General features: G+C 40.6%; 1 protein-coding gene across 1 annotated transcript in view; it reads left to right on the forward strand.

Annotated features, from left to right (window-relative positions):
- The first annotated feature begins 2099 nt into the window (after positions 1–2099).
- Positions 2100–26518, forward strand: part of LOC126143529 (CLIP-associating protein 2-like) — a 59833-nt gene continuing 35414 nt past the window's right edge. Inside the window, exons 1-5 of the mRNA XM_049915435.1 lie at positions 2100–2210; positions 8366–8533; positions 14255–14418; positions 14933–15245; positions 20482–20639. Of these exons, the coding sequence (XP_049771392.1) occupies positions 8510–8533; positions 14255–14418; positions 14933–15245; positions 20482–20639 (659 nt within the window). The 5' untranslated portion in view covers positions 2100–2210; positions 8366–8509. The remainder of the gene's footprint in view (positions 2211–8365; positions 8534–14254; positions 14419–14932; positions 15246–20481; positions 20640–26518) is intronic.

Below are 26518 nucleotides of genomic sequence, written 5' to 3' on the forward strand. Positions count from 1 at the left end.
ATACTGCTGTGCAATTACACCTGATCACTAAGATTGTAATTGTCTTTTTCTGAGGGGGGGGGGGGGGGGGGCATTTCTTCAGATCTTAGACTAAAACTTCAAGGCCTCCTATAGCTATCATTATCTTAAACTGGATCAGTAATCAAATTGAAATAATAATAATAATAATAGTAATAGTAGTTAACAATAGCTTGTGTGCACCCTGCACCCAATCAGCAACTTGTGTAGCAGCCTCTGATGTGTAGCACACCCCTTATCAATTTAGTAAAACTCTACAGTTCTCAATCTGCTGGCCCAAGTGTTGGAAGTCTCAGCCTAACTTGTTGCATAACCATTGAAATCTCTGGTTCAACCCTAGCACTCAGCTAAGAATCAGATGGCAGCAATCAGTTCTGAGGGCAGCACTGCATATTGTGAAAGTCATTGCAGTTCCATGAACAGGATGTGTCTTCTCACTTGTATCTGCTGGTCGCTAGAATAATCAAAGTACAACCTTGGAATTGACAAGTAATGATAGATTCAGTATTCCCTGGAAAGGAGACAGTATCCCTAGGAGAGGATAGTGCATAAGGCACTTTGGTGAATCTTGTATGTTTCTCTCTCTCTGTCAGAAGCCAACCCAGAAAACCCCTTAAAGCAGCTTCCAGTCAATTGACAGCAGTTAGAACAATTTCCATATGTTTAGAAATATTAACTGGCTGAGCCTGGGCCTGTTAATAGCATTTACTATGGGGCTGCAGTGTCTCTCTTGCAATATTTTTTTTCTGTTTAGCAAATAAATTACTTAAAATTAGGGGTGCAGCTTCACTTTTAACTTTTGGATCTGTTGCACTTCAAAAATTAGAAGTTCTGTTTAAGAACTGAAGTGTTTTCAGCCAGTATTTGATTTGTTTTATGATGATAAAGAAATTGTAATCAAATTTTCTGATTCTTTCAAGCTGTTGGAACTTTCTGTCTCAAACTTCTGTTTTGTCAAAATTATGCTCACTAATCAACCCATATAACAAGGTTTGAAAAAAGCCGACCTTTATGACTGCTACAGGCAGTATGTACTGTTATTGAGAGGAAAACTGAATGGAATGCAATTTGATATTTATAGTAGCAGAAAAAAGTATAAACATATTCAAATTACGTAAGTACCTACACTCCAAGTAAGAAACTAAATGCTTCCGATAAAATCTGTAGAATGCACAACTGTAGCTTGCAGCTATTGATATACTATGAAATATGTTGTACACCTCACTCAAACTTCTAAAATTCCTCAAAACAGGTTCTTTAATTAAAATAGATGTAAAGTGAAATTATGAGTGTTCAAGTTAGGATGCTACTACCAAAGTTTATAGAATGCTTAAAGTGTAGTTTACAACCAATGAATTACATATTCTGATATAAACAGTTATAGTTAGTGTGGTTAAGGCATTAACACCATGTTCGGTTTGTACCTAAAATGTTAGGCTCTTGATATTCGAAGCAAACTTATCTGCCACACGTGATCTCATCACAAAGAAAAACTAGAAGTGGGTTTAAATATATTGAAGAAGATAAAGTGGTGACTGTAAATTTATTTACTGCAACAACCTAATGAGGTTTTGGAAAGAATCCACATAATGAGGAAAGAGAGAGACCTACGTCAGACAACGTGTGTGTCTGTCATCAGGGAAACCAAACCTAAATATTTTGTGACACTCCTAAAATGAGCTGTTGTCATCTTACAGCCCTTGTCTAGTCTTGTGCGATTCCTTTCTCTTTACAAAAGTAAACAAAATGTTCAGCCGACATGGTTTTGACCCTCTCAAAAGTGATGGTGTTTGCTTGGATAAAAATGTCTAGGTTAATATCTTAGGAAGGTATATTGTGATTTTGAGAGGACCAGTAAGGACCAGTAAACATATGTGAAGGAGAGGACTTTATGGTTTGCTGTTAAGGTTTTGGAGAACCAGTAATTTGCATTACTTTCTCAGAACATTCATTGTAATTGTTGTTTTAATTGTTGTACATTTAAGTGTTAAAATACTTTATATGGCTATTCTTACATCAGCAACTTTCTTACTTCCAAACAGACATTCGACTCAGTTGATGGAAATGAAGTTGGCAGCTGAGTACCACTCAGCCGCAAGGCATATAGATCATTTGACAATCATTCAGATGACAGTGAGACATCCAGTGTGTGTTCAGAGCGATCTCTTGATTGCTACAGGAGGTCTGGTGATGTAAGTTTTATATTTTTCTGCTCGTCTTTCGTAGCATTTGAAGGAAAATGTCTGTTTCAATTGTCAGCTTTAAAGAATTATGAAGAGTAACCTTTTAGTAGTACCAGTATTTATAAAATATATTCAAAATATTCTGTACTTAATTATTGTATGAGAGTTCAGTGAGAGTGGGAAAAGGGAGAACAGGATGACTAACACAGAAAAATGATCTAAAGCTAGGAAGTGGAGTATCTCCATTGCTTTTCATTGTGATGTTGGATAATATATGTAATGTCACAAGTGACAATAGGGATAGGAGAGAGAATAATAACAAAATTGTTTGCTGAAAATTTAATGGTTCTGGGGACCAATTAGAAGGAATTGCAGAAGCAAGTATACCACCCATCTGCAGGAGACTGTACTTTAACTATGTAAAACGTAGAAACTTGGGCTTATATCACTATCTATTATCATTTTTATAGTACCACTACCCTAGAGTCAGTTGCTTCACTCTGAAAGTGGCCATTTGTCTATGGCAACCATCCTAAGTTGACTGGGGTTGCCTACACCCAAGGGTGTCAAGTTAGATTGAGTCTGTGAAATTTAAATGTATTTTATTTCAAGTATGTACACTTTGTTTTATCATGTCTTCCCCCCTTTTTTTCTTTACAATAGATGTTCTGTTCTAATAATGAAATGGTGTGTAATTTGCAAACTCAACATATATGTGATAGGTTACTTGAAGTGTACAAAAATCATTAATCTGTGACGGCTCTAAGCACTATGGGACTTACATTAATCTGTGATGAGTGTGCATGTTAAAGCTATGCAAATTTGACTGAAATTCTTTCATTTCATTATAATGAACAGGTTTCTTCTATTTTCTAATCAAAATCACTTGAATATTGTTCTTAAACAATAAAAATTTTGCTTATTTTGATGGTAACAGATTTTTCACTTTTCACTATAGGCCTACCTTCATTTTTCAGAATAAATATGCTTCTTTAGGTAGTTGATAGTGACTGGGCCAAACATCTCACGAAATAAGCATCAAACGAAAAAAACTACAAAGAACGAAACTTGTCTAGCTTGAAGGGGGAAACCAGATGGCGCTATGGTTGGCCCGCTGCATGGTGCTGCCATAGGTAAAACGGATATCAACTGCATTTTTTTAAATAGGAGCCCCCATTTTTTATTACATATTCGTGTAAACGTAAAGAAATATGAATGTTTTAGTTGGACCACTTTTTTTAGCTTTGTGATAGATGGTGCTGTAATAGTCACAAACGTAAAAGTACTTGGTACCATGTAACATTCCGCCAATGCGGACGGTATTTGCTTCATGATACATTACCCGTGTTATAATGGACTGTTTACCAATTGCGGAAAACGTCGATATTGTGTTGATGTATGGTTATTGTGATCAAAATGCCCAACGGGCGTGTGCTATGTATGCTGCTCGGTATCCTGGACGACATCATCGAAATGTCCTGACCGTTCGCTGGATAGTTACGTTATTTAAGGAAACAGGAAGTGTTTAGCCACATGTGAAACATCAACCACGACCTGCAACAAATGATGATGCCCAAATAGGTGTTTTAGCTGCTGTCATGGCTAATCCATACATCAGTAGCAGACAAATTGTGTGAGAATCGGGAATCTCAAAAACATTGGTGTTGAGAATGCTACATCAACATTGATTGCACCCATACCATATTTCTATACACCAGGAATTGCATGGTGATGACTTTGAACGTCGTGTACAGTTCTTCCACTGGCCACAAGAGAAATTACGGGACGATGACAGATTTTTTGCACGCGTTCTATTTAGCGACAAAGCGTCATTCACCAACAGCGGTAATGTAAACTGGCATAATATGCACTACTGAGCAACAGAAAATCCACGATGGCTATGACAAGTGGAACATCAGCGATCTTGGCGGGTTTGTGTATGGTGCGGTATTATTGGAGGAAGGATAATTGGCCCCCATTTTATCGATGGCAATCTAAATAGTGCAATGTATGCTTATTTCCTACGTAATGTTCTACCGATGTTTCTACAAGATGTTTCACTGCATGACAGATTGGCTATGTACTTCCAACATGATGGATGTCCAGCACGTAGCTCATGTGCGGTTGAAGTGGTACTGAATAGCATATTTCATGACAGGTGGATTGGTTGTCGAAGCACCTTACCATGGCCCGCATGTTCACCAGATCTGATGTCCCCAGATTTCTTTCTGTGGGGGAAGTTGAAGGATATTTGCTATCGTGATCCACCGACAATGCCTGACAACATGCATCAGCACATTGTCAATGCATGTGCGAACATTACGGAAGGCATACTACTCGCTGTAGAGAGGAATGTCTTTACATGTATTGCCAAATGCATTGAGGTTGACGGACATCATTTTGAACATTTATTGCATTAATGTGGTATGTACAGGTAATCACGCTGTAACAGCATGCGTTCTCAGAAATGATAAGTTCACAAAGGTACATGTATCACATTGGAACAACCGAAATAAAATGTTCAATTGTACCTATGTTCTGTATTTTAATTTAAAAAACCTACCTGTTACCAACTGTTCGTCTAAAATTGTGAGCCATATGTTTGTGACTCTTACAGCACCATCTATCACAAAGCGAAAAAAGTGGTCCAACTAAAACATTCATATTTCCTTACGTACTACACAAATATGTAATAAGAAATGGGGTTTCCTATTTAAAAAATGCAGTTTGATATCCATTTGACCTATGGCAGCGCCATCTAGCAGGCCAACCATCTGGTTTCCCCATTCAGTTTTGTTCTTTGTAGTTTTTTCATTTGACACTTATTTCGTGATATATTTGGCCCCGGTCATGATCAATGGACCACCCTGTATATCTCTAACTTCAGGAAATTCAGTTAAATTTTTGGCCATTTATATGATTTTTTTAAAAGAACCTTTAATGTTTTCAATTTTATGTTTTTTGAATATTTTTTTTCTTATTTTTTGATTATATAACCCGTATAACTTCAGAAAGTGAGTTTTTGAGCAGCTATAAAAGTTTTCAAGTGAAGTTGTTCAGTAGATTATTTGTTATAACAGTTTTTGTCACTGGAGTGCGATCCTCCCACCCACTACCTCCATGCCCCAATGTGTCAAGCATGTTGCTCCATAAAAGTGTGTCAAGTAAGGGTTACAATAATTAAATTGATTTTTTTACTTTTTTCTGTTCTTTTTATGATACAAGGTATATATATGAGTAGAAAACTGTAGACAGTAGGGTTTAATTGTGCTCTCTACAGAAATCTAATTTGTTTTTGTTTTTGGAGTAATTGGGTCGAGGTGAGCTTCGAGGTGTGATATAGATCCAGTTTTTACCACCATAAACAGTTTGTTAACATTGTAGTTTCATCATCATTTTGACACTACTTTTTTTTATTATTTTTTGTTTATAGTATCACCTTTTCGTACTCAGTGTCACGAGACACTTAACAGGGTTGTATCTTTCATCATAATACACTACCACTACACCACCAGCAGTGTCACTGCCATTAATCATTACTGTTTTGAAGGTATTTGTAATGATCAGATTTATAACATTGAACACAATTGAATTAATTTAAATTTGTTGATCATCACACTTTTGAATAGTACTTGTGGAACTGTTGTCCCAAACATTTGATGTGCTGTCATGTGAGTAGCTGACATTCCCTTTGATGGGTGTTTATGCCTGTAAAATCTCTCTTCTTACACATCAGTCTCCTCCTCTTCTCACTGTGTAACTGCTCTTCTAGGTAATAAAGACTTTTTATATTCTCCTGCCATATATTTGCTCATTATTTGCACATAATCATGTCCCCACAAATGTACTTTGTAAGTGGTTTCCCAAATATTATGTTTGAAATTTTTATATATGGTGACTCTTTTCTTGTGAACAAGTGTTTTCTGTTGCCCTACAAGTTCTTTCTCATTAACTTTGATTTTGCTTATTTCTCATTTTGATTTCGTATTAAGCATCTAGTACTGTTGTTTAGCAATCACATCCTTTGATTTCATATATTTCCTTATTTCATTGATGACTGCCTATATTTCATCAGTAATTCGTGTCTAAGCCACCTCTGCCTTTAATGTTTCTATGCTTGCCTTACCAGTCTTTATAATTCAACTAGCTGAGTACTTGGCATTGCCTGCATACCCCATCTCTCTATCCACCTAATCCTACCCCCCTCTCTGCCCATCTACTCCTTCCTCCTATCTCTGTCCATCTGCTACCCCCCCTCTTCTGTCCATCTCCCCCCCTCTTCTGTCCGTCTCCTCCCCCCCTTCTGTTCGTCTCCTCCCCCTCTCTTCATCCGTCTCCTCCCCCTCTTGTGTCCGTCTCCTCCCCCTCTTGTGTCCATCTCCTCCCCCCTCTTGTGTCCGTCTCCTCCCCCCTCTTGTGTCCATCTCCCCCCCTCTTGTGTCCGTCTCCTCCCCCCTCTTCTGTCCGTCTCCTCCCCCCTCTTCTGTCCGTCTCCTCCCCCCCTCTTCTGTCCGTCTCCTCACCCCTCTTCTGTCCGTCTCCTCCCCCCTCTTCTGTCTGTCTCCTCCCCCCTCTTCAATCCGTCTCCTCCCCCCCTCTTCTGTCCGTCTCCTCCCCCCTCTTCTGTCCGTCTCCTGCCCCCTCTTCTGTCCGTCTCCTCCCCCCTCTTCTGTCCGTCTCCTCCCCCCTCTTCTGTCCGTCTCCTCCCCCCTCTTCTGTCCGCCTCCTCCCTCCCTATTCTGTCCGCCGCCTCCCCCCTCTTCTGTCCGCCTCCTCCCCCCTCTTCTGTCCGCCTCCTCCACCCTCTTCTGTCTGCCTCCTCCCCCCTCTTCTTTCCGCCTCCTCCCCCCACTTCTGTTCGCCTCCTCCCCCCCTCTTCTGTCCGCCTCCTCCCCCCTCTTCTGTCCGTCTCCTCCCCCCTCTTCTGTCCGTCTCCTCCCCCCTCTTCTGTCCGTCTCCTCCCCCCTCTTCTGTCCGTCTCCTCCCCCCCTCTTCTGTCCGTCTCCTCCCCCCTCTTCTGTCCGTCTCCTCCCCCGCTCTTCTGTCCGTTTCCTCCCCCACTCTTCTGTCTGTCTCCTCCCCCCCTCTTCTGTCCATCTCCTCCCCCCCTCTTCTGTCTGTGTGCTACTCCCCCCCTCTGTCTGTGTGCTCCTCCCCCCCTCTGTCTGTGTGCTCCCCCCCCTCTGTCTGTGTGCTCCTCCCCCCCTCTGTCGGTCTGCCCCCCCCCCCCCTGTCTGCTTCTCTCCCATTTCATTCCATTTCTTCTTCTCCCTGTGTTTGTCTGTCTGCGTCCCCCCCTCCCCTCCCCCGTATCTCCTACTCAATATCTGTCCACCACCTCCGCTTTCCTTTCCCTGTTCATCTCCTTGTCTGCCATCTTTCTGTTCATTTCTTCTTCCCCCCTCTCTCAATACCTATATCTTCCTCCCTCAGTTTCTGTCCCTCTCCTCGTCTTTCCTTTCTCTGTCCATCCCCCCCCCCCCTTGCCCTGCCTTCCATTTTTTACATTCCCTTATCTCTGTCCATCTCCTCCACTCCTCATATCTCTCCATGGTATCACCCTCTTGTTAATAGGAGGCTGGTGGATTTTACTCCCACAGTATCTCTTTCTAGATTGTAATTAATTTGTGTACCAAATTTGGTTGAAATTGTTCCAGGGGTTTAGAATGAGCCTTTTACCTGTAGCATTGCCCACATATGCACATATTAAATATGTTTAACATATATTTAATGTAATTTACATGTATTTATACACATATTTCACTTGTATCTGTAGAGAATTTCACCCTGCAGGTCCATTTTCATGCAGCTCAATAAATAGTGTCCAAGAATTTGTCTCCCTTAACTCTCATCATCATTAATATTTTTACATTATTACCATATGTATTGTTTTACAAGTAACATGCTGAGAACATGTTTGTAGAACCATCTTCCATGGCGCACAGTTTTTTTAAATCCATTGATGATGCCACAACTTTAAGTGGCACAATTTTAAAATTTGACAAAAATAATAAAAAAGACCCATTTTGAGTATACTTGTGTAATTAATTGTCTCAAAATAAACATGAACTTAATGTGTTTCTCACTGGGACATGGAGACAAAATATTATAATGTGTTTTAACATGTTACAGTTGGTATGCTTTTTTGTTTCTTTTCCCTGTAGAACATATCGGACATCATAAACAACTGTGCCAGCACACACAGGAATGAGTGTAAGGATGGGCTGGTCTCATTACAAGCATATTTCCAAAATGAAAACAGACTGAGACGCGTTGAACTCGAATGAGTAACTGAAATTTTTACCAAAATGTTCATGGACTCCCATACAAAAGTAAGTTTAGACATATTAATATTTAACTTTGTCTTTCTTTTCAACAATAAAGGTTGATTTAAATTTTATTTTATTTAGACTTAGATTTGATGTTTTGAACAAATGTATTTTTTTTTGTATCCATGTTCAATTCAAAACACTTTGTTTATACGAACTGCTTTCATTTAAGTTGTATTTATGAACTGAGTTAGATTGCATCTTGTGTGTATTGTCAGGTGACAGGAATAATGTCCCTTGACACTACCCACACTTCGAGTGCATTATGTGTGTGTGTGTGTGTGGGGGGGGGGGGGGGGGACACTCAGCACTAGTCAGAGCCTAGGAGTTTGTAAATATTGCCATAGGGCACTGCCATAAAGATCCAATCTCATCTACAATGAGGAGCCAATCTCATTAATGTACAATGCTATTTCGAGGAAGAAAGGGATAATGATGGACCACTCACACTGTCTTCGGAAGTCATAGAATGAGTAGCAGCTGCTCTGAAAACTGAAGCGACCTCTGTAAGGATAAAAATGAGGGAGAGAGTACTGGAGATCTGGAGGAACCAACTGCTGCTATTTTGACTCCATGGTAGAGCATGCTGCTAAAACAGTAGAACTGGATAATGTTAAGGAGGGTGCACTTCAGGGACCTGTGAGAGTATTACATGCAGAAAGAATATCCCACCCAGAAGAAGCTGCTTCTCTCACTACAAGGCAGAGAGTTGAGTTGTTTTCCAGAGAAAAAACTCAGCCTTTTAGTGATACTAAAAAAGTTAAGTTTTTCGTGAAACATTTTCTGCATGAACCGAAGGATATCATTGTGTGGAGAGGCCATTTTTGAGGAAAATAGCCTAGTGCAGACATTAAAAAATCATTTGATTGGACAAAATGTTGGTAAGTGCTGGTCGTTCCCTACTGACTGTGTGGAATTATGACATCACATGAGGAACGATGAAAGCTCCAGTTGGAAAAGGCAGTCAGCTCAATCTTTTACATGCTGGAGCAATTGGTGGGTTTGTTCCAAATGCTTTTTTTATGCTCCACAGTTGTTTACATTAAAGAAATCGGGGGACTATCGCATATAAATGTCGGTAAAAAAAAATTTAGAGAGTGGTTCTTCCAAAAATAAGAACTCCCTGTAATATAATGCACCATACCACTTCGTGCAGATAAGTAGAGCCCCTACATGCTGCAGCATCAGGAAGAGTGACATTATGGATGGGCTAGGAAGAACTGCAAAGATTCATTTGATAGGGAAATGAAGAAGTCAGAACTGCTGCCATTCTTGAAAGAGCATAAATCACATAATACCGTTTATGAAATTGACAAAATTACTGAATACAATGGTCATATGTTCCAACTTCCACCTTAGTAATGGCGTTTCAATGCAAATAGAACTCGTGTCACCTCAGTTGAAATCATATGTTGCAGACTGAAATAAAACTCTTAAAATTAATAGATGTTGGATTTTCTGTGTGTGAAGTATTGGGCAGTATGACGATCATAAAGTGAAACAATACTGTCTAACATACGTGGTACATCTGGGAAGAGGCATGACAACAAGAAGGTGCTCTGTAACAAATAGTGGAAGAGGTTATAATAAGATTAGGGGATGATAGCAGCAGCAGTGAAGATGGTGACAATGACATAGGAGATGTGGATAATGATGACACTCTTTGAAGACTGTGGAGAGTGCCCTTTTACATAGCTGCAGGTAAGAGATGAATCTATGCATTAAAATATGCATTCAAATACTGAAACATTGTAATCTTTACTTTTCCACAGCATATATTTCCAAACTTTCTCTTTATAACTACAAAGAGAGTATGTTTTGATCCTCTGAGGTTATTAGCATTTTTTCTTTCACACTTCACTAGTATGGTATTGAAACAAACCTATAATTATCTGGTGTGATATTCAGTCAGACGACTGACATGGTGTAACAACAAACAGCCGCATAGTAGCATTGGCAACATTGCCGTTGGCTGTCACAGATTTTCTTTCAGTGACCCAATTATACCTCTACAGTTCCCAAGCAGTCTTACCTCAATTTATGGTGGAGAGTACTTTGGTATCACTATAATTTGCATACTTTCATGTTCCATTTGCAAATTATGCACAAATGGATGATTATTGGTAAGCCTCTGTATGAGTTTGCATTTCTCCGCCATTCCTGGCACAGTCATTTTGCGGGGTGTGTGTGTGTGTGTGTGTGTGTGTGTGTGTGTGTGTGTGTGTGTGAGAGAGAGAGAGAGAGAGAGAGAGAGAGAGAGAGAAGAAAAGAAAAGAAATGACACACACATTCTTACTTTTCAAACTCATACACACACAACCATTGTCATCTCTAGGCTCTAAGGCATGATTGCAATTGGGTCTGATATGAGCATCGATCTTTGGCGAGGTTGGTTGTTAGGATACAGAAGCGACATGAGGCAGGGAGGCGAGAGAGAGCAGGGTAGTGTCTAGTGGTGGGGAAGATGCTAGTGCTGCTGCCAGTGTGGGAGCATGTGAGGACATGGTGGTGTAGAATAGTGAGCTGCTATTTGCACTGTTGCGAGTTTGCGCTGGGGGAAGGGGGGGGGGGGGGGCAGAAAAGGAGAAAGGATTATGTAGGTGAACTGGTGGATAGAAGGCTTCATTGGGAATAAGGAAGGGGCTAGTCAGGTGGACAACAAGGACTAATGAAGGCCGAGTCCAGGGAACGAAGGAATTAGTGTTGTCGCACAGATGACAAAATGGTAGATATCGAAATAGACGACAGAGGGATAGAGAAACAATTAAAATCGCTCAAAAGAGGAAAGGCCTCTGGACCTGATGGGATACCAGTTCAATTTTACACAGAGTACGCGAAGGAACTTGCCCCCCTTCTTGCAGCGGTGTACCGTAGGTCTCTAGAAGAGCGTAGCGTTCCAAAGGATTGGAAAAGGGCACAGGTCATCCCCGTTTTCAAGAAGGGACGTCGAACAGATGTGCAGAACTATAGACCTATATCTCTAACGTCGATCAGTTGTAGAATTTTGGAACACGTATTGTGTTCGAGTATAATGACTTTTCTGGAGACTAGAAATCTACTCTGTAGGAATCAGCATGGGTTTCGAAAAAGACGGTCATGTGAAACCCAGCTCGCGCTATTCGTCCACGAGACTCAGAGGGCCATAGACACGGGTTCACAGGTAGATGCCGTGTTTCTTGACTTCCGCAAGGCGTTCGATACAGTTCCCCACAGTCGTTTATTGAACAAAGTAAGAGCATATGGACTATCAGACCAATTGTGTGATTGGATTGAGGAGTTCCTAGATAACAGGACGCAGCATGTTATTCTCAATGGAGAGAAGTCTTCCGAAGTAAGAGTAATTTCAGGTGTGCCGCAGGGGAGTGTCATAGGACCGTTGCTATTCACAATATACATAAATGACCTGGTGGATGACATCGGAAGTTCACTGAGGCTTTTTGCAGATGATGCTGTGGTGTATCGAGAGGTTGTAACAATGGAAAATTGTACCGAAATGCAGGAGGATCTGCAGCGAATTGACGCATGGTGCAGGGAATGGCAACTGAATCTCAATGTAGACAAGTGTAATGTGCTGCGAATACACAGAAAGATAGATCCTTTATCATTTAGCTACAAAATAGCAGGTCAGCAACTGGAAGCAGTTAATACCATAAATTATCTGGGAGTACGCATTAGGAGTGATTTAAAATGGAATGATCATATAATGTTGATTGTCGGTAAAGCAGATGCCAGACTGAGATTCATTGGAAGAATCCTAAGGAAATGCAATCCGAAAACAAAGGAAGTAGGTTACAGTACGCTTGTTCGCCCACTGCTTGAATACTGCTCAGCAGTGTGGGATCCGTACCAGATAGGGTTGATACAAGACATAGAGAAGATCCAACGGAGAGCAGCGCGCTTCGTTACAGGATCATTTAGTAATCGCGAAAGCGTTACGGAGATGATAGATAAACTCCAGTGGAAGACTCTGCAGGAGAGACGCTCAGTAGCTCGGTACGGGCTTTTGTCAAAGTTTCGAGAACATACCTTCACCGAAGAGTCAAGCAGTATATTGCTCCCTCCTACGTATATCTCGCGAAGAGACCATGAGGATAAAATCAGAGAGATTAGAGCCCACACAGAGGCATACCGACAATCCTTCTTTCCACGAACAATACGAGACTGGAATAGAAGGGAGAACCGATAGAGGTACTGAAGGTACCCTCCGCCACACACCGTCAGGTGGCTTGCGGAGTATGGATGTAGATGTAGATGTATATGGAGGGGGACTGCTCATCATTACAGAGAAACAAACAAATGAACACTCTCACCCTTCCCTACTACTGGGTTCCACCCAGAACTGGAGCTAATGAATCTGTTCTCCACCAAGATTTTGCATACTTCTTGTCACACTCTGAAGTGATAACCCCTCCCACTGTCTGATATTCCAACATGCACACAATGGACACAACATCCTTTTCTTCCCAACTCCACTCTTGCTCCCAATCCCTCTCTATCAGGCTCATATCCTTTCAATAAACTTGCATCCAAAACCTATTCCTTACATCCTCCTCCCACCACCTATTCCAGTCCTGTCACAGGCATCTCCTACCCCATCAGCAGCATGGCCACTTTTGGAAGCAGCTGTACAATCTATGAACTTAGCTGGAACCACTGTGTCACATTCTGTGTGGGTATGATCACCAACTAGCTGTCTGTCTAATTGAATGGCCACTGCCAAACTGTGGTCTAGAGACAGCTGGACCACCTAGTTGCTGAGCATGCTGTCCAACACATTGTGCTTGATCTCAGCGACTGCTTTGCAGTCTCTGACTTGTGGATTCTTCCCACCGACACCAGCTTTTGTGAATTGCACACATGAGAACTCTCCGTGCAACATATCCTCCGTCGTGCCGTTGACCTTCACTAATCCCTTTCCCTGCATCTGTCTATCCTTTTCCCAGCTCCCACTCCAGCCCTGCACACACCTTACATCCTCGCAGAACGTCTGTATAGACCTTTCCCCTTCTCTACTTTTCTCCCCCCCCCCCCCCCTTTCTCCCTCCTCAAGCACAATTTCCTGATGCGGCACCTAGTAGCCCACTATCCTGTCCCTACATGCTGCCACAGGCAGCACTAACACCTTCCTCAATACGTAACGTGCTATCCCTCCCCCTCACTGCTCCACACCTCTTTTGTACCCACAACTACCTACCACAACAAATATGCAATAAGGAAAACGTGGTTCCACCATGGACAAACACAGTTTCTCTTGTCTTACTAGCCAAGCGTGTTTCGGAGTTGTTTTCCTATCTTCAGTTGGTTTTATTTATTATCTTATTATTACATATTTGTACTCACAAGTCTCTTTGGTATTTGTAGTACAGCTATAATTATTGGCTTCCATTATGTCATTTTTTGTAGATCTTGTGTTTTCGTGCTTCTGCAGGATGTCTAACTGAAGATGGACAAACTTCACTGAAACGTGGTAGTAAAACAAGAAAAATTGTGTTTGCTGAAGGCAGAACCAAATTTCTCTCATTATATATTAGGAAGCAAGTGCAGACAAAGAAAGAGATTCAACCACAAAATGATCACCACACACATTCCTTTGTCATTTATTTACTAGCTTATTGACTATTTCTTATCACTCTGTTGACAGTTTTCATTTTATCAATTATTTGTTTCTGTTCTGTGTATAATCTTTTGTACTGATATTCTCAAACTGTGCTTTGAATTTTGCAGGTCTTCAGTATGTTTCTGGATACTCTAAATGAACTAATTCTAGCACATAAAGATGATTTACATGATTGGATATACATTCTGCTTACACGTCTCATGAATAAACTTGGTGGAGATTTGCTGGGTTCAATCCAAAATAAAATACACAAGTCATTATCTATTGTAAGGTAAGTGTTATATATTTTAAATTTGCAAAATGTGTTATCTGTTCTGTGTTGAAGTAGGTATTCGGATTTGAGTTTTACATTACTACACAACTTAACAAATTCTGTTGATGTAAGACAATAGTAGCTTTCATATTTTTGCACTTTCATATTCAGAGCCAGCTGGGGAATCTTAGCAGCAGAAAACAAGAAAGAGGTGCAACTACTCATTTGAACTATGAAGGGGAGCTTTATATTGATGCCCCCCCCCCCCCCCCCAACTGTAGCAGTACACAGTTTTATTAAATGTTTTATCTGTGTTTTTAGTCACGCGTTCTCTCCCTCCCTCCCTCCATAATCATCTACAACTATATTTAGTTTGAAAATTTTCCATTATAATATTTTTAAGATGCACATGCAAATTGCCAAAGTGGTGTCAAAGTTTTAAATCTCATTTGGCTGCGTGTGCTGCTGTTTTCTAAGTTTGCTTAATATTTCTAATAATATTGTTTTTATATTTTCTTGCTTTATCCTGTAGGGAATCATTTCCACTGGAACTCCAAATGAATGCAATTATAAGGTTCCTGGTTGATCAGACTCAAACACCCAATTCTAAATTTAAAGTAGCTGTTCTTCAATACTTGGCCCAGCTTGCATCCTATATGGATGCCTCATCCTTTAACCCAGGTGCCCGAGAAGCAGCTGCAGCTTTAGCAAAAGTAATCAGTTGGACAAATGATCAGAAATCAGCTGAAATCAGAAAAGCCGCTCAGAACGCTCTAATTGCATTATTCAACCTGAATACACCTCAGGTGACAATGATTTTGTCATCACTGTCTCCAGATTACCAGGTAAGCATACATTATCAGGAAACACTTTCACTTATACATTGTTTAATTATGTGTAGCTTGAAACTTCACGTAGATTAGCTTGTGTGGTAATTAATAGTGATAATGTTAAGATTTAGGACACTCGATGTTGAGCTGATTATTACTGCAATTCTGTTCAAATTCTGCCTGTGTATGTATAGCATTATGACAAACATTTATACTTGATGCACACTATTTCTGCTATGCTGTGAGCATTGTTTGACTTTTTTTTCCCACTGAGATGACTGTTGTTGTTGTTGTTGTTGTCTTCAGTCCTGAGACTGGTTTGATGCAGCTCTCCATGCTACTCTATCCTGTGCAAGCTTCTTCATCTCCCAGTACCTACTGCAACCTACATCCTTCTGAATCTGCTTAGTGTATTCATCTCTTGGTCTCCCCCTACGATTTTTACCCTCCACGCTGCCCTCCAATACTAAATTGGTGATCCCTTGATGCCTCAGAACATGTCCTACCAACCGATCCCTTCTTCTGGTCAAGTTGTGCCACAAACTTCTCTTCTCCCCAATCCTATTCAATACTTCCTCATTAGTTATGTGATCTACCCATCTAATCTTCAGCATTCTTCTGTAGCACCACATTTTGAAAGCTTCTATTCTCTTCTTGTCCAAACTATTTACCATCCATGTTTCACTTCCATACATGGCTACACTCCATACAAATACTTTCAGAAATGACTTCCTGACACTTAAATCTATACTCGATGTTAACAAATTTCTCTTCTTCAGAAACGCTTTCCTTGCCATTGCCAGTCTACATTTTATATCCTCTCTACTTTGACCATCATCAGTTATTTTGCTCCCCAAATAGCAAAACTCCTTTACTACTTTAAGTGTCTCATTTCCTAATCTAATTCCCTCAGCATCACCCGACTTAATTCGACTACATTCCATTATCCTCGTTTTGCTTTTGTTGATGTTCATCTTATATCCTCCCTTCAAGATACCATCCATTCTGTTCAACTGCTCTTCTAAGTCCTTTGCTGTCTCTGACAGAATTACAATGTCATCGGCGAACCTCAAAGTTTTTATTTCTTCTCCATGGATTTTAATACCTACTCCGAATTTTTCTTTTGTTTCCTTTACTGCTTGCTCAATATACAGATTGAATAACATCGGGGAGAGGCTACAACCCTGTCTTACTCCCTTCCCAACCACTGCTTCCCTTTCATGTCCCTCGACTCTTATAACTGCCATCTGGTTTCTGTACAAATTGTAAATAGCCTTTCACTCCCTGTATTTTACCCCTGTCACCTTTAGAATTTGAAAGAGAGTATTCCAGTCAACATTGTCAAAAGCTTTCTCTAAGTCTATAAATGCTAGAAACGTAGGTTTGCCTTTCCTTAATCTTTCTTCTAAGACAAGTCGTAAGGTCAGTATTGCCTCACGTGTTCCAGTATTTCTACGGAATCCAAACTGATCTTCCCCGAGGTCGGCTTCTACTAGTTTTTCCATTCGTCTGTAAATAATTCGTGTTAGTATTTTGCAGCTGTCGCTTATTAAACTGATTGTTCGGTAATTTTCACATCTGTCAACACCTGCTTTCTTTGGGATTGGAATTATTATATTCTTCTTGAAGTCTGAGGGTATTTCACCTGTTTCATACATCTTGCTCACCAGATGGTAGAGTTTTGTCAGGACTGGCTCTCCCAAGGCCGTCAGTAGTTCCAATGGAATGTTGTCTACTCTGGGGGCCTTGTTTCGACTCAGGTCTTTCAGTGCTCTGTCAAACTCTTCACGCAGTATCGTATCTCCCATTTCATCTTCATCTACATCCTCTTCCATTTCCATAATATTGTCCTCAAGTACATCGCCCTTGTATAGACCCTCTATATACTCCTTCCACCTTTCTGCTTTCCCTTCTTTGCTTAGAACTGGGTTTCCATCTGAGCTCTTGATGTTCATACAAGTGGTTCTCTTATCTCCAAAGGTCTCTTTAATTTTCCTGTAGGCAGTATCTATCTTACCCCTAGTGAGATAAGCCTCTACATCCTTACATTTGTCCTCTAGCCATCCCTGCTTAGCCATTTTGCACTTCCTGTCGATCTCATTTTTGAGACGTTTGTATTCCTTTTTGCCTCCTTCATTTACTGCATTTTTATATTTTCTCCTTTCATCAATTAAATTCAATATTTCTTCTGTTACCCAAGGATTTCTACTAGCCCTCGTCTTTTTACCTACTTGATCCTCTGCTGCCTTCACTACTTCATCCCTCAAAGCTACCCATTCCTCTTCTACTGTATTTCTTTCCCCCATCCCTGTCAATTGTTCCCTTATGCTCTCCCTGAAACTCTGTACAACCTCTGGTTCTTTCAGTTTATCCAGGTCCCATCTCCTTAAATTCCCACCTTTTTGCAGTTTCTTCAGTTTTAATCTACAGGTCATAACCAATAGATTGTGGTCAGAGTCCACATCTACCCCTGGAAATGTCTTACAATTTAAAACCTGGTTCCTAAATCTCTGTCTTACCATTATATAATCTATCTGATACCTTTTAGTATCTCCAGGGTTCTTCCATGTGTACAACCTTCTATCATGATTCTTAAACCAAGTGTTAGCTATGATTAAGTTGTGCTCTGTGCAAAATTCTACCAGGCGGCTTCCTCTTTCATTTCTTAGCCCCAATCCATATTCACCTACTACGTTTCCGTCTCTCCCTTTTCCTACACTCGAATTCCAGTCACCCATGACTATTAAATTTTCGTCTCCCTTCACTATCTGAATAATTTCTTTTATTTCATCATACATTTCTTCAATTTCTTCGTCATCTGCAGAGCTAGTTGGCATATAAACTTGTACTACTGTAGTAGGTGAGGGCTTCGTATCTTTCTTGGCCACAATAATGCGCTCACTATGCTGTTTGTAGTAGCTTACCAGCATTCCTATTTTCCTATTCATTATTAAACCTACTCCTGCATTACCCCTATTTGACTTTGTGTTTATAACCTTGTAGTCACCTGACCAGAAGTCTTGTTCCTCCTGCCACCGAACTTCACTAATTCCCACTATATCTAACTTCAACCTATCCATTTCTCTTTTTAAATTTTCTAACCTACCTGCCCGATTAAGGGATCTGACATTCCACGCTCCGATCCGTAGAACGCCAGTTTTCTTTCTCCTGATAACGACATCCTCCTGAGTAGTCCCCGCCCGGAGATCCGAATGGGGGACTATTTTACCTCCGGAATATTTTACCCAAGAGGACGCTATCATCATTTAATCATACAGTAAAGCTGCATGCCCTCGGGAAAAATTACGGCGGTAGTTTCCCCTTGCTTTCAGCCGTTCGCAGTACCAGCACAGCAAGGCCGTTTTGGTTATTGTTACAAGGCCAGATCAGTCAATCATCCAGACTGTTGCCCTTGCAACTACTGAAAAGGCTGCTGCCCCTCTTCAGGAACCACACGTTTGTCTGGCCTCTCAACAGATACCCCTCCGTTGTGGTTGTTCCTACAGTACGGCTATCTGTATCGCTGAGGCACGCAAGCCTCCCCACCAACGGCAAGGTCCATGGTTCATGGGGGGGACTGAGATGACTATTTTTGTGAAAACCATCAGTGAACATTGTGTTAATACATTGCCAGTATAATAATGTCATGTGACGAGGGCCTCCCGTCGGGTAGACTGTTCGCCTGGTGCAAGTCTTTCGAGTTGATGCCACTTCAGCGACTTGCGTGTCGATGTGGATGAAATAATGATGATGATTAGGACAACACAACACCCGGTCCCTGAGCGGAGAAAACCTCCGACCCAGCCGGGAATCGAACCCGGACCCTTTGGATTGACATTCTGTCGCACTGACCACTCAGCTACCGGGGGCGGACATTGCCAGTTATTGTACTTTCTGTAATTTTGTGTTGTATGAAACATCTTGATTCCTGCAGTGATTCAAGCAACAATGTAGAAATCTTTTTTACCATTACATTTATATTTGGCAAGCCACAAATCATGCATGGCAGGTTTTACTTATCACTAGTATCACTAGTATCACTTCCACCTGCCCCACCTTGTTCACAATCAAGTTTAATATGATGTGGGAGAAGAATGAGACCCCCACCACTTGTCTGTTACCTCCAGTAATTGTTTGTTGCTGACTCCAGTGACAATGTCGAAGTCAAAGCTCAGTGTTCTGCTCTCCCGGCCTTTTTTGTCAGCTCTCCTGACCTTGGAGCCACTACTTCTCACTCCAGTAGCTCCTCAGTTGGTATCATGAAGCTGAGTGCTCCCCATTTCAGTCCTCATACTAAGGAAAAATCCCAGCAGTACCAGAAATTGAACCCAAGTTGTCCACATAGCAGCCAGAGCTATCGAGATAGACACCAGGGCAATATGATCAACACAGTTTATAGTAGAATGTTACGAGAATTTTCTAGAAAAACACATTACACAAAATTATTTTGTTCCATAGTTAAAGAGGTTCAGAAAGATGGAGACAAGTTCTTTACTAAAGGCAGTAATCTCTAAGTTCATTACTATTGATCAAACGCAGTCCTAAGAAATCAAACCAAAATTATGCCATTTATTACATAATGATATTACACATGTACACAATTTATACCTGAGAAGAACAGTGTTGTGTTTTATGCAAAACTTTAACATTTTTTGCTCATCTCTCATTTTTTTGTTTCTTTTCATTTCCCCCTCCCTCCACCAAATAATTGTATTTTTTCCCATTAAATAGTGAAATATTGCTGAAATGTTCAATCTAATTTGTAATCAACTGTCCTTAACTGTCGTTGAATCCTATGTTCTACACTCCTGCTTGAAAATATAATACATATAAATTAAACAGTGGCCAATATGTGCTTCAACAATTGGTCAGTTTTGTATCCTCATGTTTCTGGCCTCACACCTTAATGTGGTCTTTGAACTTTGTTTGGATTAGAATACAGTGTGCAATTAAATGGTTTGCTAGTGTATCAATTGTCATGTGAGTGAGCTATGAAGTAGTAGACAGTTCATTCAAGTCCATCACATGAAATGTGTAATAGAAGTAAAACTCAGTCACTAACAGTATCATCACTGTTGTTATCAGTAGTAGTAGTATAACTTTTAGTTGTAGTGGTGGTGGTGGTTCTGGTTGTAGTTGGAGGAGGATAAAGAGAGTTGTAGAACTAGAGAGATTAAATTTGAATCATGTGAGAAATGTTAATGTAAGTACACTTTGACAATAGCAAAATCAAATGCATTTAATTGTACAGGAAACAGCAGCAAGCCTTGTAAATAGCCATGTAAGGCGCAGTAGCACGGGAAGTTCGCCCCCATCACCATCACCACATGTTCAGTCTCCAGCAACTCCACAGTCTAGGCCTTCTCTGGAGATGGATGAGGGAAGTCTCAATCCAGAAGAAGTGTACAGGTAACTAGAACCTCTTTTGTTGACATTTCTTTGTTCTGAGTCTATGAAGCCTTAATTATTATTTATTTATTCAAATCAGAAACAAAACCATACATGGTTATTACCATTAAAAACAAATGAAAGAATAACTGCTCTTTAGTTTCACTCAGACTCTCAAACAGATCTTCTTCCATGCAAGGTGCAGGCCACAGTTGGTAATCCAGTAGATGCTCCAAGTTCTGTGGTAATTGCAAAAGGTAGAAAAGGAAAAAGATGGTGCATGGCTAGCCCACCATTCGTAGCTATAAATGCCTAATTTTGATTGAAAACATTGCTGGCCAGAGTGACCTTACAGTTCTAGGCGCTACAGTCTGGAACCGAGCGACCGCTACGGTCGCAGGTTCGAATCCTGCCTCGGGCATGGATGTGTGTGCTGTCCTTAGGTTAGTTAGGTTTAATTAGTTTGAAGTTCTAGGCGACTGATGACCTCAGAAGTTAAGTCGCATAGTGCTCAGAGCAATTTGATTGAAAACATTGTGTGTTGATTGACCAGTACCATGTAAAGCAGCTTGTGTGCTTTGAATTAGAAATGAACAAGATTTTGAGAAGTGCTATGAGAGATCTACAGAAAAGTAAATGACTGAAAAACCCCTAAACTTTTGGCAAGAACTTTCAACAATACTTGCTTTTGATTTATTCCTTTATTTTCTCATTCATTTCAGTACTCCCTCTTCGTCTTTACTCCTCTTCATTGAGTTTCATTTTTAATGTGTGAATAATAACCACTGGTTTTGTTTCTTCTGTGATATTCATAGTGCTTAACAGAAATAAGCAAATTTTTCAATTTTACCTGTAGTCTTCAGAATGTATTTTTATGATACTAGTAATAACAAATCTCTGTGGCGAGTGTCCATTGAGATGAAGCATTGTGTAAATTAAAACTGTTTTCTGGGCTAGAAATACATTTCCACATTTCACATAATGTAGCACTACTACACAAGATGTTGCATTGTTATGTAAGAACTTCGTAAAGTTTGTTCAACATGTCATCCCACACTAAGACCATTGCGAAACAAGAGTGGCACATTGTCAGAACAGAATTCAGGTCCCAGTTTTCCTGCAGACGCGGTTGCGCTACGTTACGAATAACAGATGTAACATACTGTGTGAGTGAAATAGCACGGTAACTGGAGACGTCCTCCAAAGTTGAAGTACATGCAACAGTAAGATCGTTGCAGGCAAAACATGTACTTCTCGTAATTCCCAAAGTGATAATTCACCACTCACCCAATGTACAAAATACTCTGGCCCATTCTTATGACACAGCTACTCTTAACCCTGGCCACATGTGTCATACTCTTGTGGAAGACAAAATTTCTAAATATGTCCAGTGCACCACAGCACATCGTATTCAAGACCTATCACCTGTGAAAGCAGTCATGTTATTTACTGCTCCATTGTAACTTTTATGTGGATATGATTACCTACCAGTTATCTACCCGAATGAATGGCCACTGTGAAAATGTGTCCAAGAGCAGAGTTAACCACCCAGTTGTGGAACACACTGCTGAGCACAACATGCTCGATGTCAGTGGCTGCTGAACAATCCATGTCCCTCCTCCCCCAATGTCAGCTTCTCTGTACTGCATAGACAGACAATGTCCTTATACATCCTTCTATCCTTCAGTCCTCTTGGCTTATCCTGTCATGTTACTGCACCTCCCTCCCAGCTGTCAGCCACCCTCACCACCAACCCTTCCTCCTCTTCCCCACCAACCCTTCCCCCTCTCCACCTTCTTTTTCCCTTTCCTTACTAGACCTGATACAACCCCTTGCCCAAGTCGAGCTGCAGTGCCAGTACATGTAGTTGGGCGGTACAGTATACACCTGCAGGTGTATGTATATGTGTATTCTGCACTAGTTAGCTTTGTAGACAGACATCGTCCAAGCTCAGCAACATTGTTAGTCTTGTTTTTGTGCCTTCAATCACTCGACACCAGAACTATACGGTGAGATGTTAGCTTTACCCATTTCAGTATTTATATTGCACCAAGAAATTTCCGTTACATGTAGCACAAGTTTAAAACATTTGAGTGGAATGTAGTTCAAACTCCTTTTTGGTTATTCTGATTTGGATTTCTTGTAAATCTCTTGCGGCAGAGGATTTTAACCTAATTGGTCCTGCTCTTTCCCACCCACACCTGGAGGGGTTTGAAATTTTGTAACCCTATTTAAAATGCAGTGCAGTATCACATGTCAGTGTAAAATACATTTAAGACTACAGATTCAAAACGATTCACAAAATCAAATTTTTCATTTCCTATTTTTCTAGGAATCTGTATCTGAATGTCTTCAGAGCTGAAAATCACAGTTTATGAACATTTCAAAATAAATTTATTGCCTTTTGGCTTTCTCTGTTACTTGTCCTTGGAGTTACATACAAATATTTTTAGAGTTCAGAGATCAAGTATAAACAGTGTTACAAGCTTTTCACTTTGACATTGGTTCTTACAGGTAACCAGAATGAATTGGTGTGAACAATTTCAAATTATTGTGAAGCTAAATTCAAACTTACAGATGATCATGTCTGTTTTCAGAACAGACTCCCCCCACCCTCCCACCCCCTTACAGTCATCCCAATGTTGGTAAATATAATAGTTAGTCATTATGAAAGTTCTGTTTAAAGTATTACAGTATCTTTTAAATACATTTTGTGACAACCCAAAGAAGAATTGTAATTCTGCATTGCATGAATGTCCCTGAGACATAGAACTGATACAATCCATCCAAAAGATATTGGGAAGCAGAACTGTCATTCAGCAGTTCTGTTGATGAATTAGGCACATTTTGCAAATTTTTGTGAGCAGAGGAAAAATATTATTTTAAAAATGAAGCATTCAGCAGCTATGTTTCAGCCCAAAGTGAAAATCAAACTATAATGGTGTACTCTGAGGTGACAGAAGTCATGGGATAGCGATATGCACATATATATATGCACATGGCAGTAGTGTTGGGTCCACGAGGTACGGAGGTATGGCGGTAGTATCGGGTCCACAGGGTAGGAAAGGGCTGTGTATTGACAGAGGTGTCTTTTGCATCCAGATGATTTATGTGGAAATGTTTCTGAATGTGACTGTGGCCTCATGATGGGAATTGACAGACTGTGAGCGCCAAATGGTAGTTGGAGTTAGATGTCCTGGGGCATTCCATTTTGGAAATCATTAGCAAATTCACTATTCAAAGATCCACAGTGTTAAGAGGGTGCTGAGCAGCAGTGTTTGTGTAGAGTTGTCAGTGCTGACAGGCAAGCAACACTGCAAGAAATAACCACAGAAATCAATGTGGGACATACGATGAACGTGTCCATTAAGACAGCACAACAAAATTTGGCATTAATGGGCTAAGGCAGCAGACAACTGATTAGAGTGCCTTTGCTAGCAGCACGTCATCACAATCATCGTGTCTTCTGGACTCGTGACCATTCCAGTTGGGCCCTAGATTATTGGAAAACAGTGACCTGATTAGATGAGTCTCAATTTCAGCTGATGAAAGCCGATTGTAGGGTTTGAGTGTGACAGAGACCCAGCAAAGCTATGGACCTGTATTGTCAACAAGGCCCTACAAGGTTGCTTTGTAATGAGGTGGGCTATGCGTACATGGAATGGACTGGGTCCTCCAGTCCAACTGAACCAATAATTGACAGGGAATGGTTGTGTTACGAGACTATTTGCAGTCGCCCATGGGCTTGATGTTCCGAAACAACAATGAAATTTTCATGGTTGACAGTGCGCCATGACGCCAGGCCACAGTTGTTTGTTCTTGGTTTGAAGAACAGTCTGGAAAATTTGAGCGAATGATTCGGCCAACCAGATAGCCTGACACGAATCCCATTGAGCATTTATGGAACATAATCAGCAAATCAGTTCATGCACAGAATCCTGCAGTGGCGACATTTTCGCAATTATAAATGGCTATAGAGGCAGCATGGCTCAGTATTTCTGCAGGGGATTTCCAACAACCTGCAGGTCGAGTTGCTGCACTACAACAGGCAAAAAAAAAAAAAAAAAAGGCCCAATACGATATTAGAAAGTATCCCACTACTTTTGTCACCTCAATTTAATATCAAGTTCCAGAGTTTTCAACTGGGTGAGCTTGTCAAATAAGTGCTGGAAATAGCTGTATTTTGCCCAGATACATTTATATGTGTGATATCTACTAACTAATGTGTGTTGCACAAACTGATTGTTGTGATCATATCAGTGAAAACAAGTTTATTACTCTCTTTTTGTTCGGGAGGACGACGGTTCAATCCCGTCTCCGGCCATCCTGATTTAGGTTTTCCGTGATTTCCCTAAATCGCTACAGGCAAATGCCGGGATGGTTCCTTTGACAGGGCACGGCCGATTTCCTTCCCTATCCTTCCCTCACCCGAGCTTGCACTCCGTCTCTAATGACCTCGTTGTCGACGGGACGTTAAACACTAATATCCTCCTCCTCTCTTTTTGTCACTATTCAAAAGATCCAATTTTTTACCGTGTGTAATCGTTAGTATGAATATTGACAACCATATATTGAAATTTCATTTCCTCTGTTGTGTCTTCAGTCTTCTTACGAAGCAGACATGCTTTACCTTTTGTGTGGGATGTTTGTTACAGTTATTTACTGACATGCATTGGGGTGTTTTTCCGCTCTTCCAGAGAATCTTTTAAGTGTAGCTTTTGAAATCCCTAGATGGTTATGCAATGTCTATAGAACATTTTCCATAGAAATTGGAAGGTAGTACTTACATACATGCAGGAAGATAAGAGCTAAAACTAGCAGTGTTTCGCAAGTGTTGACCATTTTGTATAGATTAACTAAAACGAGAACCAGTTTGGCACAGGTGTCACTGTTCCGGAGTGTACATGTCCATGTGTAAATTTGTGTGTTCTTCATTGACTCACAAACCACTGATGTGGGTGATGGCAATAGTATTACCTAATTGACCCTGTAGGTTAGTTTCCACACATTTGCATCAGTTGGAAACAGCACACACTGGGAATACAATGGTTTGTAAAGTACTATGTGTTGTGTTCCTACCATGACTGAAAGCAGTTTTCATGGCTATAGGGTGGACACTAATACTGGCAGTTATTAGAACCAGGAAGAACAGATAAGCAGTCGATATCATCCTTTTTAGACAGAGGTGACATCATTTAGTTCCAGTATGATGAACGTAGAGGATTTATGGGCAAAGTTTAAACGGATTGTAAATTACACTGTGGAGAAATGTGTGCCGAGTAAATGGATTAAGCAAGCAAAAGACCCACCTTCATTTAGCAACGAAATTCAGAAAAGTCTGAGAGAGCAAAGGCTATTGCACTCTTGATTCAAAAGAGACTGTGCAAATGATGACAGGAAAAAGTTAGTAGAAATTTGTGCAGCTATAAAAAGTTTGATGTGCGTGGCATACAAAGTCTACCACCTCCATACCTTAGCAAAAGATCTTGACGAGAACGCCAACAATTCTGGTCCTACATAAAATCATGTAGCAGATCTAAGGCTTCTATCTAGGCACTCATTGATAAGTCTGGTGTATTTATAGTGAATCTCTTGTTTGCACGAAGTCCCAAGTGGCTGGAATTTGTGCAAGTGACTCCTGTATATGACAAGGGTAAAAGAACGTACTGAAAAACTTACAGACCAATATCCTTAACATCAGTGTGCTGCAGAAATCTTGAACATATTCTTATTTCAAATATAATAAATTTCCTCCAGACTGAAGAGATTTTGTCCACAAATTAGCATGGTTTTAGGAAGCATCCCTCATGAGAGCTCAGCTTGCCCTTTTCTCATGTGATATCCTGCAAACTATGGATGAAGGGCAACTAGCAGATTCCATAGTCCCAGATTTCTGAAAA

The sequence above is a fragment of the Schistocerca cancellata genome, unplaced genomic scaffold (assembly GCF_023864275.1).
Source record: "Schistocerca cancellata isolate TAMUIC-IGC-003103 unplaced genomic scaffold, iqSchCanc2.1 HiC_scaffold_822, whole genome shotgun sequence".
NCBI lineage: Eukaryota > Metazoa > Arthropoda > Insecta > Orthoptera > Acrididae > Schistocerca > Schistocerca cancellata.